The 19,844-nt window shown below is 39.3% G+C and overlaps 1 protein-coding gene across 1 annotated transcript; it reads right to left on the bottom strand.

Annotated features, from left to right (window-relative positions):
- Nucleotides 1-14,546: 14,546 nt before the first annotated feature.
- Nucleotides 14,547-17,834, bottom strand: LOC104244521 (probable pectinesterase/pectinesterase inhibitor 13). Its single transcript, XM_009799961.2, has 3 exons — nucleotides 16,488-17,834; nucleotides 16,241-16,395; nucleotides 14,547-15,508 (listed from the first exon to the last, which is right to left on the bottom strand). The coding sequence occupies exons 1-3, from the start codon at nucleotides 17,615-17,617 to the stop codon at nucleotides 14,811-14,813; spliced, it is 1,983 nt and encodes a 660-aa protein (XP_009798263.1). The 5' UTR covers nucleotides 17,618-17,834; the 3' UTR covers nucleotides 14,547-14,810.
- Between the last annotated feature and the right edge of the window lie 2,010 nt (nucleotides 17,835-19,844).

Here is a 19,844-nt window from a genome sequence, read left to right as displayed (position 1 = left end):
AGGAAAAGAGAACTAAACAAACACTGACTAGAAATAACAGAAAATATGAAATTGCATTAGACAGATGGTGAAAGGGTTTGAACAACAAAACAAGTAAAATAAGCTTGGGTTACAACCCTGGAACAAAACCAGACAACACTAAACGAGCTACTACGACTAAACAAACTAGGCAAAATAAAAGGATAGAAGGATTTGAGTCACAAGACAATATCCGGATTACAACCCTGAAAATAACCCGGACAACAGAAATGACAACAAAATAAACCACCAAGACTCCTCCCCGGCTAGCCAAGAGATGGAGCGTCTTTCTAATTACCAAGCACGACATCTTAGCTTCTGATTTCCACATTAATATTATCAAGACCTTTACCAACTTCAATATTATTAACTTCAGTCATCAAGTTCCCTATCACTGTCCTTGATCACAATTATCCCTTCTTGAATCATTCTTTCTATTTCTCTTTTCAAAGCACGACAATCTTCAATGCTATGCCCTTGAACATTAGAGTGGTACATGCATCGTACAGTAGGATCAAAGCTTTTTGCATATGGGTCTAGAGTATAGCCGAGGAGTGTAGGGGTGGGAATCGGACGGTTCAGTTCAGTTATGAATATTATCGGTTTTGCCTATCGATTATCGGTTTACATGATCCGGACATGTATCCCCGAGATAGACCAGTCTTCTATTTTGCAGGTGTCACACCTCCTTTTTCTACCCCGGAAGGGTATATAAAAGAGATTTTTCCAATTTAAGTGACAATCAAAACGGGATTATTTATACTAAAATCAGAGTCGCCACTTGGGATAATTTATGGTGTCCCAAGTCACCGGTTTTAAATCTCGAATTGAGGAAGTTGACTCTTATTTATGGTCTGTGAACACAGAAATCCGAGTAAGAAATTTTGTTAACCCGGAAGAAGGTGTTAGGCACTCCCGAGTTCCCTGGTTTTAGCACGGTCGCTTTGGTCATACTTGGCTTACTAAAAATGTCTTATTACTCATTTTAGAACCTATGTGTAGTTGCCTTTTTAAATTAAGAAATTATCTTAAAACAGGTCACGTGTACGTGTACCCATTTATTTGGCGCGTCAAAAATCATGTCATGCGAACATGTCCACGATTAATAACGCTTTGTTATTTTTAAGAAATTTTGGTTGAAGTTGCGCGAACGCATACCTCAATTTATTTTTAAAAGAATCGTAATTATGTTATACGAACGTGTACACAATCACGATGACAGATTAAGTCACGCCTAAACCAAGCCACGAATATTCATCAATTGTTTGTTTTCTTATAAGATTTGAGGTTAGGACAAAGAAAATACATAGAGGTTGCTTGTGTTGAAGCGGACGAGCAAGCTATTGCACTATATGTGCTAAATCAGGGATTTCTGATCATCCCTCAAATAAAACATGATTATCTATGGGAACAACATAATTAACAATGTACTCCTTTTGTGCACTAGTTTTATGTATCTTCTACTTCTTTTATCCATTTTTAAAATCTGGAACACTACACCACAGAATAGGGAAGCATTGCTTCTATCATTTTTATTTTTACTACAATGATCTTTCTGAATGTGAATACTATTTCACTAAAATATACGTTCAAAATATACCACGTGATTATCTAAGACAATGAACTTAATATTCTTTTTCATCCCTTCAGAAGGCCAATTTCCATTTCACCAAACATGAGTTCAAACTCCTTCTCACAACAAGACAAACTAAAGGAAATAAACTTCAAGTTTTCAAAGAGGATCACAAACAGAGATGACAATAGTTTAAGATTAATGAATTGATCACGAAACCAAACAAAACTTCAATTATTCACATCAAAATATGATAGACCTAGGTGACAATACCAGAAATTGAGCATATTCAAACATAGAAAAAAAGATCACTCTAGGTTACCTAAATCAGTAAGACAAAGAGAAGAGATATGGACCTTAAAACCCGACCCACAAACTCGGACAGGGAATTGCAAACAGCAGCAAAATGAAATCCCACCGCGGACCTCGAATCTTGAACGACAAACGACGACGACTCCCATCCCTTGATTTTCTGTCCGAAACCTCTCTTTCTCGCCTCTCTATCTCTGTTTTCGTATGTGTTGCGGCTGATTTGTGTTTGTGAAGGATGCTAATGGCTGTTGTAGCTGTGATAGAGTCAAGATGAAACAGCGGCGATGGGTGGTTTTAAAGCCCTAGGGTTGAGGTCTTGTGTTCTCTGTTGGGTGAAGAAGAAGAGGGTCAGATGATGGGGTCGTTGCTGGGTTCTTTAGGGTTCGTCCATTTTTATTCAAGGAAGATGAAGAAGCTTCAGCTGTAGCTGGTTTTTTTGAAGAAGACGCAACAGAGAGGTCTAGGTTAGTGAAGGTTTGCTCATGTTCTCTTGATTGAAGGCGATGGAGGAGGGGTCGTTGGTGTTTGGTTAAAGAGAAGCCATGGAAGTTGGCCCTTCTCCTCCTCTGAAGAAGAAGATCGATAGGGGGTGTGGGGTCTATCCTCCTATTCAGCGGCTGCTTCTGTCTAGGTCCAGGCGTTAGAGTTCTCCAGGTCTAAGTCTTGCGGCTGATTTTTAAAGTCTGTTTTTTGTTTAGCAAAAGCCATGGAAATGGCTCATTTCTTTAGAGAAAAAGACAGATCGGGGAAGGGGGGGGGGGTCTTTTGGTATAACAGCGGGTCCTGTATTTTGTATCAGGTTGCTCTCCCAAAGATAGGGATTCTTAGGTTTAGAATCTCAAAAATGAAGGGAACGACTGATAGGTCTAGGCTCTTAGGGATCGAGGTCTTTGGTTAAATGAAGGAAGGGTTTATTTTGGGTTTTAAAAATCAAATGGGCTAAGGTATTGGGCTTTAAAACTTGGGTCTTTGTGACCGAATTTGCTTAAAATTGGCTTAATTAACGAAGAATCTATCCATCCTACATCAACTCTTACCTATAAAATAAAAAAACAAAGATAAAAATACTACCAAAGTATTAATTAGCCCTACTTAAGTAGAAATAACTATTAAAATAAAACTAACCATTAAAACAAACCTATTTTTTGTAATTTTTATGTTTTGTGACAAAATAAAGTAAAAGGGTCAAAACTAGTTAAAATATCGATATTAGACCTAAACTAAATATTTATACACTAAAATATATAAAATCTTGGGGAGGGTCAAAAATCATATGTCTACAGCAGGCATGCCACGCTTCACCATATGGTGGACATTTCGGGGGAGTGAGGACAGTTGCGAAAGTCTTGGAGTCGGGTTCAGCTGGACAACACTGTTCAAAGATGCACATCTATGGATAAAGGGCTGTGATGAATGCCAACAAATCGGGAACATTTCTCGTAGACATGAGATGCCTATGAACCCAATTCAGGAGGTAGAAGTGTTTGATGTATGGGGAATCGACTTCATGGGGCCGTTCGTCAGCTCATATGGCAACAAATACATACTTGTCGCATTGGACTACGTGTTCAAATGGGTGGAAGCTGCAACACTCCCTACAAATGATGCAAAATGGGTGATTGGTTTTCTGAGGAAGAACATTTTCACCCGATTTGGCACCCCAAGAGCAATAATCAGTGACAGAGGCACTCACTTTAACAATCGAGCCTTTACTAAGCTGTTGGAGAAGTATGATGTATGCCACAAGTTGGCAACCCCATATCATCCACAAACAAGCGAGCAAATGGAAGTCTCAAATAGAGAAATAAAGAGTGTGCTGACAAAAACTGTGAATGCTACTAGAACAGATTGGGCGAGGAAGGTAGATGATGCACTTTGGGCGTATCGAACCGCTTTCAAAAATCCAATTGGCATGTCGCCATACAAGTTGGTGTTTGGAAAGGCGTGTCATTTACCAGTAGAGTTGGATCATAAAGCTTGGTGGGCATTGAGACAGTTGAATCTTGACAGTGAAGCTGCAGGAACAAGTAGAGTAACGGAGTTGCATGAGCTTGATGAGTTTAGATGTCACGCTTTTGAGAGCACAAGATTAAGGAAAGAATGAAGATGATGTATGATAGAAATATTATTGAGCAGAATTTTAAACCTGGAGGTATGGTACTGCTATATAACTCACGTCTAAGGTTGTTTCCGGGCAAATTGAAGTCACGATGGTCAGGGCCTTTTCGTGTTGTAGAAATTCACCCCATAGGTGCTGTAGAGATTACTACGAGTAATGACTCTCGCACGTTTAGAGTCAATGGGCATAGGTTGAAGCATTATGTGGGCATAGAGGAGGCAAAGAAAGTGTCAGTGACCCATTTGATCGAGCCTCCAAAGTTGAGCGTATCTTAAATGCGCTTATCTGCGTCGTGTCGTAACGTTAAATCAGGCACTTCATGGGAGGCAACCCATTGATTTGTTGTATTTGTCGTGCCACGACACTAACTAAGGCACTGGGTGGGAGGCAACCCATGTTTTCTTTTGTTTTCCTTTTTGTTTTGGTGTTGTACTTGATGTGTATGATACTAACTCTTTTATTAGTGTACAGGGCAAGATTGGTGCATATTGGGAGAAGTCGAGGTCAAGAACCAACTCCGAAAAGGTAAATATTTTCGAAAGCCTATGACCGCGACCGCGGTGGGACCACATCCCGGGCGCGATGAATCACGACTATTCTATTTTGTTTTTCTTTTTTCACCGCGACCGCGGTCGGGACGCGGGCTGGGCGCGGTGAATTATGACTATTCTGCCCGCCTAGGTAAGTTCTAATTAATTTTGTTATTTAATTTTATTTTTTTTATTTTTTTCTCTTTCTTCTTTTTCTCTTCTAAACCTAACCGCCCCCCCACTTCCCCACTCTTCATTCTTACTCTAAATCCCTAATCCCACGCCCCTTCTTCTTCTTCTTCTTCTTCTTCTTCTACTTCCCATCTCTATCAAACCCATTTCTCTCCTTCCCCCACACTCTTCCGACTCCCTCCTCCCTAACCTCCATTACACTCCAACTCTACAAAAACCAGGTATGTCATAATCTCCTTCTTTCTTCTTCTCCCATTCTCTTTTGCAATGTTAATGTTTGAGTTGTTGTAGTATCTATAGTTAAATTTTTGGTTTTCTTTTCTTTTTTTAGTGGGTAATGTGTACGTTATAGTAGAGAAGAGCATGGTGTTGTTGTGTGAAGTTGATTATGGTGGAGTGGAGTTTGTGAAGTGATTGTGGTTAATTTGGGGGGAGAGTTTGTACTTCCATGGGATAAGTGTGTTAAATCATAGTTCTATGCACACTAGGTGCTTGTAAAATTGCCCCATTGAGCTGTAATAGCTAATGTGGCCATTGTGGTGGTGAAGTCTAGGTAACCACCCAGGGTTCACACAACTCAAACCCTCACTAATAGTAGCCCTTGTTTTGTTAGGTACAATGCATCAATCAAGGAAAAGACGTACCACAGGTTCCTCCACTAGTAGGCCAGGAGGTTCATCCAGAGCTCGAGCTCAAGCTAGTTCGAGCCAATTTGACCGCACTCGGTTTGTCTCCAAAGCGTCTCAAGATATGTTTAATGGAAAGACATCCAAGAAGATGTTGCCTGAAGTACACATTGACAAGCATGTCTTGCGAGTTGAATGCCTAAGTATCTATGAATAATTGAGGAAGCGTTAGCTGGACATCTTCTTTAATGAACCAGAAGAGGGCAATGTACTGATGGTAATGGAATTTTATTCGAATTGCCCGGACCATGTTGATAGGGTTGTGACGGTACGAAATACCGTCGTGGATGCGTGTCTTGAGGCCATCCGCCAAGTGTACAGGTTGCCGGTCTTCACCGGAGAGCCGGATTATTACCAAGATTATCAGCGAAAACCTGTCTGGTGGCAACCAATTTGTCAAACAATTTATGTGGCTGGCCGGAATCCAATATGGATAAAGCCAAGAATTACCTCTGAACTTCCAGTCTCTCACTTGGGAAGCTAAGTATTGGCTAACAATCATCAACATCCATTTGCTTCCATCCAACAATACTATAGATGTTAATGGGCCAAGAGTAGCGACGATTTATTGTTTCGTAAACCACCATGATTTTGACGTAGCCCGGATCATTCAGGATGAAATGTTCATTCGCTCCCCGAAAATACTCAAAGGGTTCTACTTCCCTTCCCTGGTCACCAAGCTATGTCGTGCTTTATGAGTTCCTAAAAATCCCATAGTAGATGGGAAGTTGCCATTAAAAGCCCCATTCAAGGCTAGCAAAATCACAGTTGGGAAAGAGCAGGCTATGGCAGATGATGCTCATGATGATGAGGGAGATATGCATGCTACCTCCCCATCGGGTCAGATTGCTGATGAGGCGGGCCCATCACAGGCTCGCCGGAGTACCCGAATGACTACCTTGGAACAGGATATGGATGGCCTATGCACTTGGGTCAATGACCTGAGTGATAGAGTTGACACTTTGGCTACTCAAAATGCTAGGTCATAGAAAAATATCATGGGCTGGCTCTGGGCGCTAGGACAAGCGTGTCACCTCGATCCTGGCACCGTCTCCGATCAGGACTAAGCACCAGGGAAGTCCCTTTACCTTACTCTGCTTTAACTTCCTTAACATGGGGACATGCCAAATCTTTAAGTGTGGGGCGGGGGACAGTTGTTGTTGTTGTACAATTGTATAAATTTGTTTGGTGATTTTGGTTGCTGTTAATGAAATCCGATGTGGCCCGTTGACGGACACCTCTCGACGGGTCTCTTAAGGGACATAAGTCGAACAAAAAAAAAAATCTTCTGTTAGGTAGTGTATCAACTCCCCCTTGGTTTTTATTTAAACCACGGTTCTTTTCCAAGGGTTTCCATTTGAACCGGGTGTAGTTAGTTTTTTTAGTTTAGGGATTTTTGGGCGAAGATGAATAGAGATTGCTTTAGTGCGACACTTAGGCTCATTAGTTGACTCTAGCAATAAAGCCTTAAATTGTGTGTTCTTGAGTTGGCTTAAGCACCTTGAGCAGAGTGTCTGATGATCCTAACTGAATTGAGTCATATGCCATGTGTGAGTGAGGCTTTGTGTATTCTATGCTAACACTTAATGTCTAGAACTTGCCTTGTGTGTGTACAAAGCGAAATAGTAGTCTTAATTGGTCTAGAAAGTGATATAGGCATTTCCTTGTTTAACCTATCTATATATGTTTTCACCTTCCTGATTGTATATATCCTAGTAACCCCTTCGAGCCTGTAATCCTATTTCTTTGGCAACCACATTACAAGCCTTACCCAAGTTGTAAATTGTCTATCTTTTTGAACCCTATCACATCTTAGAAGCACTTGAATTGTAATGACTATGGAAAAATTAAAGTGTGGGGTGGTTGGTTGGGCTTTTGAGTGGATCTAACGGAATAAGGAGAAAGGTGCACTGTGTTGAAAAAAAATTAACAGCCACTTGAATTGAAAAAAAAAGTTGTATTGTTATGAAAGAAAAAAAATTTCTTGCTAAGTGGTGACTCTTGATGTAAGTGTACTTAAAGAAGCAAGGGGTCTAACTCAATGATGTAAAGGTGGAATGAAGATTTGACAAAGGTATGGGCTTAAAAATGAAAAATATATTGAAGTGCTTAGGGAGGTGTAGTCACTATACCCATATGTATCCTACCTGTCCCACAGCCAACACTACAACCAGATAAAGTCCTACTTGATTCTAGACCAGTTGAGCTCGATTAGTCGAGTATAACACTGTGAGCAAGCCTATGGTGCGTTATTTGTGGAATACGAATTTATTTCTGAGGGTGAGTGAAATCTTACGTATTTGAATTCCTCAATATGTGAATTAAAATGGCCATGACACAAGTCTCTTTTGTGGTAAGTAGGCACGCGATTTATGAAGGGAAGGTAAGTCTAGACCTCTAACTGATACTGAAAGTCGATTAGGGACATTACCTGGCTAGAGAGAGAAACTCTTTAGGTTAGGATGTTACGCTAAGGTAGTCTATCTAAATGAATTATTCTGGGTATAAGGAGTAGGGAAGTGACTCAGTGATGATTAGGCCATAGAGTGTGGTTTTGTTGCTAGAGAGCTAGCAACAGTTTAAGTGTGGGGTATTGATAGTAGCCTATATTATGCGATGTAGATGCTATTTATGCTCTAAATTAACCATACTTTATTGATGTTTTAAGTGCTAAATGATAACAAAATGCTCTAATTGAAGTTTTATGCTTTGCAGGAGCTATTCCGAGTTAGGAGGAGGATATAGAGTGTTTTGGGGTCAAATATATAGATACAAGACCAATCGAGAAGAGCCCGGATGAAAACGAGCAAGAAAAGGCAGAGAAAAACTGGGCAACAGTCCAAAGCAACCACTGTAGGGCCGCGGTGAAATAAAGGCAAAAAACAGAAAGTCTAAAATGACCGTGGTCAGACCGCGGTTGGCTCGCGATCGCGGTCGATATAGGGAAGGCCAAGAAAGTTTAAGGGCTAAAGTGTAAATCATAGGAAACTTATCCTAACCCTATATAAACTCAACAAACTCGCCCACGTGAAGGTTAAGCTTGTTTTAGACTCAATTGGAGGCAAGAACAAGTGTGAGAATATCAAGACACCATTAAAGTTTTTCATTCTTCTTCCTGTCATCATTATTTTGTGAATTATGAATTATTTTATGGCTTTATCTTGTTTTACCATGAGTATCTAAACATTTAATCTAGAGTTTTGATGGAACCTCTTTGAATATGAATTTCTTGTTATGTTAATATAGATTTGCCTTTATATTTTCTCTGTTTGTTCAACTATATTGTGATTGTTGTTGATTGAACGGCCCTCAATCGACTGTGCCTATTTAATGCATTACTCGGAAGAGAGTGTATATTTAGATAGTTGTTAAACAACACCACTCCTAACGTATATGAGGGATCAATACGACGGGTTTAAAGGTGAAATTAGGGATAACGAAACCTTGGGTGCGATCTAAGTGAGCTGTAACTAAGGCCAACTAGTGTAATTCGGGAGAATATGTCTAGTATATTGTTGTAACTACTCGGAAGAGAGTTACGACAGTCAGAGTACTCATGATCGATAGAGAAGATTTAGGCAAATTTATAGCAAACATAGCGGAAAGGATTCCGACAATAGGGGAAATCATAACCTTAGACCATTCTCATTCTTGCTTACAATCAGTCTGTAGCTAGTCTTAATTTACTACATTTTTATTACATAATCTCTAGTTAATAAACACCCAAATTGTTAATCAAATATCTCTGAAGATTGAATACGTGAATTTCTGTGAGTCCAATAGCTGTGATTGATAGGTTAATTCTGTGTGGGATTCGACTCCGGACTTATTAACCGGAATATATTTGCAGCGACCGCTTTGTCCTTTTTATAAGGCATAGTTGGGCGTGACCAAGTGATGTCCCCTTTTCTAGAACTTATATAAGGCACATATTTGGTTCATTTGGATTATTACCTAATATATATTAAAAGGTGTGAGGTTGTTGTCCCATTCATGCTGCCTGAACGAGGCATGATAATAGAGGAAAAGACTTAATCCGTCCATAATTCCACACGACTCAAACAATTAGTATGTCGTCCGTCCTTACTAATATTTATTCATTTTGTGTCCTATGATCATTCAATCTAGGATTTTATTATGTTAAATATCTAGCATTCGAAGCATCAAGTTAATGTTAATTTATTACTGTAACGATCCGGACGGTCGTTTTGAGAGTTGTAGCCCCGTTCCCCTATTTACTGCTCTTTTTGTATTCTACAGCTATTATATGACTTACCGAGTTAGTTGGTTCGGGTCTTGAGAGATTTCAGAGTGAATTGTGACACTTAGTCTCCTAATTTAAAGCTTAAGTAGGAAAAGTTAATCGGATATCGACTTATGTGTAAATGACCTCGGATTTGAATTTTGATAGTTTTGTTAGCTCCGTTGGGTGATTCTAGTCTTAGGAGCATGTCCGGATTGTGATTTAGAGATCCATAGTAGAATTAGGCTTGAATTGGCGAAAGTTAAATTTTTTGAAAGTTTGACCGAGAGTGGACTTTTTGATATCGGGGTTGGATTGGATTTCCGGAAGTTGGAGTAGGTTCTGGTGTCATTTATGACTTATATGCAAAATTTGAGGTCAATCCGACGTGATTTTATGTGTTTCGGCGTCGTTTGTGGAATTTGGAAATTTCAAAGTTCATTAGGCTTGAATCCCGTGTGTAATTCGTATTTTTGATGTTGTTTGAGGTGATTTAAGGGTTTGACTAAGTTCGTATCGTGATTTAGGACTTGTTGGTATGTTTGGTTGAGGTCCTAAGAGCCTCGGGTTGATTTCGGGTGGTTAACGAACTTGGTTTTGAGTTAGTGAAGCAGCTAAAGTGTTGCTGCTACTGTTGCAACCACACCTGCGGAGCGGCACTTGTAGGTGCGAGCCCACAGAAGTGGGCAAGAGCCGCAGAAGCGACCAAGGATTTGAATTTTCCTGCACCTGCGATGGTCGCAGAAGCGGGCAGAAGGGCGGAGATACGGGTTGGATCCGCAGGTGCAATGGAATTTCTGCACCTGCGATATGCGGAGATGCGTCCACTGCTCGCAAAAGAGGAGTCAGCTAGTTAAGTGGATTCCACAGAAGCGGAGGTTTTACCGCAAAAGCGGTTCCGCAGGTGGGATAAGTTGTCGCAGGTGCGAAAAGCCTGGGCAGAATGTTTAAAAATAAAGGTTCACGATTTTAGTCTCATTTAAACATTTTGAACTCAGACTTAGGCGATTATGGAGAGGATTTTCAAGGGGATTATTGAGATAAGCTTCTTGTACTCGTTTTTGATCAATAATTTTGTTTTCCCATTGTTTTTCCCACCTAGATTGTGTGGTGTTGAGATGAAATTTGGGGGTTTGAGGCTAGGGATTTGGAGAATGAGTTTTGGGGATTTGAATGGTCATTTGGTTCCGTATTTTGATAAATTTGGTATGGTTAGACTTGTGAGTGAATCGACTTTCGGGTTTTGTACTTTTTTGTTGGATTTCGAGACGTGGGCCCGGGGGCTGGGTTCGAGCCGATTTCGGATTTTGACTATAATTTAGTATTTTTCTTGTGGAATTGATCCCTTTAGCCTATATTAATTGTATTGTACTGCTTGTGGCTAGATTCGGGACTTTTGGAGGCCGATTTGATAGGTAAAGGCATTTTGGAGTAGAATTTTGCCCGAATTGAGGTAAGGTACACTTTCAAACTTGATCATCAGGGTTCGAGACCCCGAATTATGTGATTGGTAATGAGGTGATGCACATGCCAAGTGATGGGCGTGCGGGCGTGCACCGTGAGAATTGTGACCCGATTGATTACATTTCACCGTATAGTGATTCTACCTTGTTAATATCCGTATTTTCATCATGTGATAAAGTAATTGAACTATCAATCATGCTAGATATCATGTTTAGGCTTTATGCCGGTACTGTTAGGACCCATAGTGGTCGTTTTCTTGCAGTTGATATCGCCCAAACTCACACCAAGATTATAGGCAGTAATGCGGTTGAAGCACTAATAAAACCTAACGCGAGTGGGGTCGATTTCTCGGGGAGTTAGAATTGAGATTAGGTATATAACTAGAGTAGTTGTATGATGTGACTCAATTTGTACTTTCATATATTCATTGGTTATTTCTATTTCTACTTTTAGCTAATGATTGCAATAATAAACTAGAAGACAATGTTTTTGGTTTTGGCTGTTTTTCAAATAATAAAGGATCTAGGGTCGTGACTTTCACCTAGGTGGCTACCTAGGAGGTTGTAAACTATAGGGAAAGTTTGATTAATCAGGATCATGATATAGCAATCACACACAATTGCTCACTCTATACCTCTCGGTAGTTTGAGTGATTTTGCCCAATTTGGCTTTCTCAAGCCCAAATGAGTATTGCACAAATCAAGTGATATATGCTCAAGTTGGGTCTTACTATCTCTAGATTTGACCCTTTAATTGGGACTAACAATTTCTTGAATTCATCATAATTCCTTATTAGCCAAGCTTTACTAAACTTAGTCTCTCTTTCTCAGGTAAAGACTAGGTCAAATAGGCATGAATCAATGTTTGCAACCATTAATTCTAGAATTTAAGCATAAACAAGGCTAAATATCACTAACTCAATCACGAACAAACCCTAAAATTAAATACCTATTAAGTACCCATACTAGGGTTGAGCCACAACCTAGCTAAAGATTTAGCTACTTATGAAAAATAAAAAAAAAATACAAGAAGAAATTAAGATAGAATGCATAATAATTGATTAGACAAAGAAAATATAATGTTAAGAAGTCAAACTAGCACAAAATTACTTAAAGAAGTAAAGAAAACGGCTCAAGTGCACCTATGCAAACTAAACTTGACCTAAAAATGACAAAAAGTTATATTTATACTAAGCTGAAAATATCTGACAAAAATGCCCCTGCGAAGGTTGTGCGGCCGCATAATTTTGGTGCAGTCCGCACAATGAGCTTCTTTGGCCGCACAATTATCGTACGGTCCGTAGTCTTGGGAATTTGGGCTTGGAACTTCAGGCTTCTGCGGTCCGCATAAAAGTGGGTGCGGCCGCACTTAGGATTATGCGGCCGCACAAAAGTGATGCGGTCCGTACTCCTTTACTTTCCAGCTCTCTGATTCTTCAATCCTGCGGACCGCATAATAATGGATGCGGCCGCACTTGATCTCCTACGGCCACACAATTTTAGTGTAGTCTGCACTCCTTGAGCTGGCTTAAACGCCACTCTCTGAATCTCCCTAATGCGGCCGCACTAGAATTGTGCGGTCCGCACTACTAGCCCTATTTTGGTTCTTGTTCACTTTAGACTCCTTTATGAGTTGATTTTGACTTCTTTGGTTTGTTTCCCAATATTCTTGCAAGTAAGCACTTTTCGTTAGTTTTCGAGAATACCTTTAAGCATTTCTGAGCTAATACGCAGGTAAAAGAGAGCAAATAAGTTGTCAAAATCCGTACTTATCAGCTATCACCTTACTGATTTAATTGATATTTCGTACTCAATTACATTCAATCATTTCATATCATATCTCAGTCTCAGTTGTTATTTATTGATACATCATATTATTATTTCGGGCTAGTTTTCATGATATTTTGAGCCCGTGCGTGAAACTGGAGAGATTGATGACTAAGTGAGGCTAAGAGCCTGATTATGAGTGACAATCATGGGATCGAGCTGCACGCCGCAACGGTTATATTGATTTATGATAGCGCTTGAGCTGAAGGAGCTCCTCCGGAGTCTGTACATACCCCAGTGAGCGCGGTTGATATTATTGAAGGCTGGATCTTCCATGGACATGGATCTTGTCCGAAACACTTGATACTTGGATATTGATCTTCTCCACAAGGCTGGATTGGCCTTCCTTGGGACTGGGTGACTGATAGTCAGTGATGTGTATATTCCGGGATGGATTTTCCTTGGGCCGTATGGGCCACATACAGTGCCGAGTGGTTGAGCATTTGAGAGTGTGAGCCCCTTGAGGCTGACAACATGATGCATCACATATAGCATGTGCATTGGCATATAGAAATAGAAGAGTTATATTCTTCATATTGTTCAGATCTGATCTATTTTACTGTTTGAGCTATCTATTAACTTGAAAGCATACTTACGTTTTTGCACTGTTATTTCTATTATTAACTGTGCCGGCTGAGTTCGTCACTACCTTTGAGTCTAAAGGTTGGACTTGTTACTTACTGAGTTGGTTGTAGTAGCGTCACTCCCTGCACCTCGTGTACAATCTGCTCACGGCGGCTGCTGATTGAGGAGTTAGATCCCGGAGACTATCGAGGTAGATGCATGACGTTCGCATGCCTTGACTCTCCTTCACTATATCTGTATTTCAGTTTTATTCCCTAGACACTGTAGTAGGCTGTATTCGGGTATAGACGCTCATGTACTTCGTGACACCCAAGTTTTGGGATGGATTGTATCGTATTTTGGTTTTTTCTGTTTTCAAAAAGACTTTTCTTAAATATTAATTGCTTCCGTCTTTATTTTCAAAGTTTTACTATATTGAGATGTTGAGTAATGGCTGGCCTAGTTCCACTACAGGCGCTCTCATGACGGTTGATTTTGGATCGTGACAATTACACTCGTTTCCAATTAATCAATAGACAATGTAATAGCACAATTTGCCTATTAGATGTAATCTACTGCGCATCTTCTTGTTCATATAAGAGAATTCATGCCATAATCTACCCAACCAGCAGTATTATAATCTGAACATTAACCCCAGCCCAATCTAATCGGGGTATTTGTTAACCTTGAGTCTAGATTAATCCATGAAATTCAAGGTCAAATCTTACTTCGATTGTAGAAATTCCTTGAATTTGTATTGAGCTTATCCAATGATTCTTTAGCGTTGTTCCTGATGGTCCTGGCTCATGCAAAACACCTATGGCGAGATAAGGCTTTTGTTTATATACCACAGACCACAGTATAAAACATCGCGAAATAGGTCTTCTTTTCTCCTTGCAGATTTCACACCATTGCCACAACGCAATTGTGTCGTCAGATAAAGTGTATTATTAGTTTTATTTGGTACAGATACCAGGTGCGCATCTGATTTTAAAATAAAATAAAATAAAGCCAGCTCCTAAAAAAGAACTTATCTCTACATTTGGTTTACTTAGTTGTACGAAATAGACAACGAGTAGTACTATTCATTACAATTATTTATCATATACAGCTTCTTTGTTATGTACTTATATATTGTAGAAAAAATTTCGTCTGAGGTGCATATTGTTCACTACTTATAAAACTCATACAACATGATAAGAACAAACTAAATTAAGATGAAGAAGACCATAATTTGACATGAACTTAAGAGGAAGAAGATTAATTTGACATGATCATGATCATCAGTTGGAAAGGCCAAAACGGACTTGAACATCATAATCCTTCAACCAAGTTTGTCCTTGTAACAAGGATTCAACTGTGTAATTCTGGGCAGCATCTTTGCCTATCGCCCCTTGATATCCAGGCCACTTGACTCTAGAGGCGACTTCAGATCCAGCGCCTTTGTTACTGTACTCTGCAAAATACAGGGTGCTTAACGCATAATCCCCGTTCGAGGCTACCCATCCTTCAGGGTCAATCACATCAGTAATGTCCGTCTCCATTACAACCGTCCTCGAATATTCCTTCATTGGTCGACCCAAGTAACTCTTAACCTTCGATTTTTCAGGCTCAAGCTTATCGTCCGCGAAAATGCCACACGTTTGCAAGACGGTCCCTGTGGTTTGACGCTTGTTCGACCTTCCTTGAGCAGTAATGACGTTCTTTTGGTCATCCAGTGGTTTCCTTAGGTAAAATTGGCAATTCTGGAATACAGCAGCAGCGTTGCCCGAGATAATGTCAACCGTGCCTGTAATGTAACAGCCGCGATAGAATTGTCGATGGGTTGCAGCGTGGATCACGCTTTGGTAACCCTCCATGCGACAATTCACAAATATTGTGTGATCAGCTTGGACGCGGAGTGCCACTGCTTGTAACTTTTCTGGACCCGCTGTGTTTCGGAATCCTATCTTATATGCAAAAAATCCATTCCCTGAAATAACTGCATAAGACAGAGGAAAAATGAATAGAAAGTGACTTGACATGTTGTTAAAGTAAATGCGCACTATAGTTATTATTCATTAGAGAATAGGAGGGGAAGTATGGAGAGATAATCAACTGCTACAAAGCTCCAAAAGAGATTATCTCATTGGTTATGGTGGATTTCTTTTTTACTAATTTGATTATCTCCACACAAAAAAAAAAAAATGCTGCCAATGTTGCACCTTGTAAGTTGTACTATAAGCTAATAACACCCCTTCAAAAAAGAATGATTGTGTTTGGAGGTCAGTGTTTCTAATTTTCTTGGTCGTTTTGTATATGGGATAAGAATTATAATTTTGAGATAAAGTTTAATCCCGAGATAACTTTACACGAAAATGGTGAGATTAGCTATCCCATATAGAAGGCGGGATAGCTAATCGCCATGGGACCATTGTACCAAACGACTCAAATGTCTAAATGTACATGTTCAAAAACAATAGACAAAGTACTATCATAATTTTTAGTATTATTTAACATGTTCCTAGTTAAAGAACAATTTGACCTTCACAATAGTAGGAATTAATGTACATACACTAAAAATGCAAATAATTTTTATATCAATAGTGTAATTTAACTTATTTTAGTGGGTTGTCTACCATATTTCAAGGTTGGGGGTGGGGGGGGTGGGAGGTGGGGGGTTGTGCTGATTTTTTAATCAGAGTCTTGTTCTGTTGGGAAGATAAATACTTACCAACTGTTGCACTTTGGTATGTTGACAGATCATCCACAATGTTTTTGCTCCCGGTAATAATACTCTTTTGGGATCCGTCTCCAAAAAATGTAAGATTGGCTTGTGACACAACTACATTCTCTTCATAAACTCCTCCTTTCACATAAATAAAGTACCTGCATTCTCAACATCATATACGAAAATCACAATTTTGATACATCACCTAGTCTTGATAGACCCACTATTACTATTTGGAAAGGGATTGTACCTTCCTTCAAAGCTTGGAACCGCCTTTAGAGCATCATTTATGGTAGTAAAATCACCACTACCATCTTTTGCAACAGTGGCGTTTGCAATACCCTTTGGATCTTTACCTTCTTCTTCTTCCAACATTCTACGATCACCTTGATTCATCCATGTGGGAACGCCTAATCGTGTTGTTAGAAGACGTCTTTTAGCATTATTATTTGTCTTTGGAGATGTTGTTGACAATTCGGACGCAACAGCCAGAGAATTGATGGTATGTTCCCCTATTTTCTTCAAGGCAGTTTGTACCGTGGACTGGTCTGCTTCAGGGTATCCGTCCACACACATGTCTTGGTATGTTAAAGCTGCACTTAACTTGTTGTTGAGTTCAGCTGTTGCTGAGGCGACATCATTAATGCCGCCATCGAGAATGTAAATAGAACTGTTCAAGTCCTTTTTGGCATCAGCAAGTAGGGACATACAATCGTCATAGGCTGTCGATTTCTCTGGAGAATCCTTGTTGATTTTGCCTAGTTCATCAATGCCCTTTGCAATCTCATCAATAGCTGCAGAGATGGTTGCCTTGAGAAGATCCGCGGGTTGAGCCCCGGAGGCATTGGTTTGTAAAACTTTTGATAGAATGTCCCCGCACGTTTGATTGAATTCCGTGGCTGCACATATTGCTCCTATAGCTCCTTCAGCTTGCGGTGAAAGGGCGGGTGCTGCTGCATTGTCACCCTCTTGTGGTGACAGTGCAGGAGCATTGTCAGATGGTGGTGAAGGGGCTGCAGCATCTTTGACTGGCGGTACTGCAGCACCTTCTTCCTTTGGTGGAGGGACAGCACCGTCATCAGGGGGCGGTGCTGCAACCTTAGGAGGTGTTGATGCTGCGTCATCCTTAGGAGGTGGTGTTGCATCACTTTTAAGGGTTTCTGGTTCTTTTGAAGGGGGCGTCGAAGCATTCTTATTAGATTTGTTGGCGGAGGCGTCCTCGCTCTTGTTTTTGAACACAACAAGATAGACAACAGCAGCAGCAACCGCGGCGAGGATGAGGAGAAGTAATACGACAGCGATCATGATCCTTCTCTTCATCTTTTGCTGCCTTTCGAGCTTTCTTCGCTCTGAAATTTGATCAAAATCTTGAAACGCCATTTTGGATTGAGTCCAGGAATTGAGACAGAGATTAGAAATATCTCTGCCCTGGATTCAAGCCAAGGCAGAGATGTTACACCGAGAGCTTTCTTTCTTTTGTTAGTTGGTTTCCCTTTTTTTATTCTCTTATTCACTCTAACTTGGCGAATTTTTCAGATGGACTTGAGTGTGTAAATTTGAGAACCATGATTTCTGTAAGAAATGGAAAAAAGAAGTCTGGAGTAGAGAAATTTTAGGACTTGTTATTTGGAGTCCAGACAGTTAAAACTTCCCAAAAAATGGGTGATCCATGTTATTTCTTCCCATTCAAAACTCCATAAAAAGTTCCATTCCATTCAATTGCCGCTTTTCCTTTGACACCTATCATTTTATCTAATTAACAAGAGTACACACATATTTTACTCTTTATTTTTTCACTGCAATAATTCAGATAATTAAATTGTTATAAGCTAAATCGACTGGTCATCGAAAAAGAACTTCTATGGTCACTAAATGCTAACCAGTGCTTTCCATGTTAAACTAGGAACTAAAATGAGTATTTTATCCTATATGTATTTAATTTTATTATTGTATGCGTTGAAGAAAATCAAGAACAGTGAATTATATAACCACTTAGCCATTGAATCTTTGCGATAAAACAAAAAAAAATAAAAAATTAAGAGTCATGTAAAATATAACTTAAATTTAACAGGCTATCTTAAAGCTAATGTTGAATTACTTGTCAAACACCTTTGAAATTCATTGATCAATAATTATAGTCACTTAAATCAAATGGTTACTCCAAAATTTCTATTATATCTGAATTTGGAGATGGTACATTGCTTCAAACAGTTTTGTTTGACTCAAAAGATATCGGAACCTTTTTGAACAAATCAATCAAAGAAAATAAAGGGGTAAATCTTAGTTTAGTATAATAATCTCTAGAATGAAAGATAGATAAAGTGAATACGGATGATAAGAATTCTTCATCTCATTTAGACCAAAAAAAATACTTTCAACAATAATCTTCTCGATCCTTTATGTAAGCAAGTTTACAATAAGTATTATGGATTAGTCAAAGTGTCTGCCCTTACAAAGTTGTTTCGCGCTATGTATATAAGGAACCCAACCTTTCTGAGCCCTGAAAGACAAGTTATAGGAAATATTCGAAAGAATATTCCTAATGTCCGCGAGGATCTCGTCGTTCGTCGTACTCATCAACGGTCGTGGTTGTTCAAATTTGAACCCATACAAGTTTGAGAATATAACCAATTCAAGTTATAATCTTGTTGTGAGGAGTAAAACCATATTTTCGTTATTTATAAGGTCACATAGTCCATTAGTGCCGCATTGCTGTTTGACAAAGAAAACTTCAACGTCATTTCCATCCCGAGTAGCATTGCAATTGTTCCATAGAGTCGCCTCGTGTACGTAAAACGTTTTGTCGTATGCATCTTTTAAAACACTGTTGAAAAGAAGTTGAAACTACCAATATTGAGAATTAGCCAATAAAATGGCTGTTGAGTATGGAGGTTTTGTTGGTTAACAAAGTTGTTAAGAGGAAATGCTCTAAGAACCAGGTCCTCAATATAGCTAATAAAATGCTCTAAGAATTAAGTCCTCAAAGTCGTTGTTGAAGGCTCTTACAAGGAAGTAACGTTTTCTCAAACTTACTCGAGTCCAAGTTTGTTGGAACAGGACTGCTAACATGATAAGGTCGTTGTCCAAGAAATATATTTGTACAAGTGATAGACAAGAGTCACAAGATTTGTGGAGTCCTTAGAACTATAGGAGTCCTATCAAATGAGAACCTGACTATGCATACGACTCCTAAAAGATCTCTGAGCCTAAAAAACTTAAATACTATCTTTTTGGACTGCTGAGACTATCCTTTTGCACATCAACCATGGTACTATATTTTCAACACTCAAGTCGATTACTAGTGTCATTGTTCTTCTTGATTCAGTTAGTGAATATGCTTTAGAAAATCGGGTTATAATCAAGTGTCATACATAATAAGTGAGTTGAAGTAATTGTTTGAGTTTGCAAGTTAGAGTAACTTGTAAGTCAAATAATTGAAGTAGGAGAACTGGAGGGTATTGATTCACAAGTTTTGTAATCAATACATTTGACTCATTTGTTTAGTGAAGTTTAAAATCCTACGTGGTAGGTTGTAGTTTTTGTACTTTTGATTCGGGTGATTTTTCAAGTAAAAATTATTGTGTTTACTTTACTATTTATCTCGCTT

The sequence above is a fragment of the Nicotiana sylvestris genome, chromosome 11 (assembly GCF_000393655.2).
Source record: "Nicotiana sylvestris chromosome 11, ASM39365v2, whole genome shotgun sequence".
Classification (NCBI taxonomy): domain Eukaryota; kingdom Viridiplantae; phylum Streptophyta; class Magnoliopsida; order Solanales; family Solanaceae; genus Nicotiana; species Nicotiana sylvestris.
This window is presented reverse-complemented; position numbering and strand designations above follow the sequence as displayed.

Bases quoted from the DNA above. Each gene is read 5' to 3' on its own strand.
- LOC104244521 (XM_009799961.2), bottom strand. From the start codon at position 17,617: ATGGCGTTTCAAGATTTTGATCAAATTTCAGAGCGAAGAAAGCTCGAA. The intron at 16,396-16,487 runs GTACAATCCCTT...TTGAGAATGCAG, and splicing joins GTTCCAAGCTTTGAAGGAAG to GTACTTTATTTATGTGAAAG. The intron at 15,509-16,240 runs GTAAGTATTTAT...TGTCTTATGCAG, and splicing joins ATACCAAAGTGCAACAGTTG to TTATTTCAGGGAATGGATTT.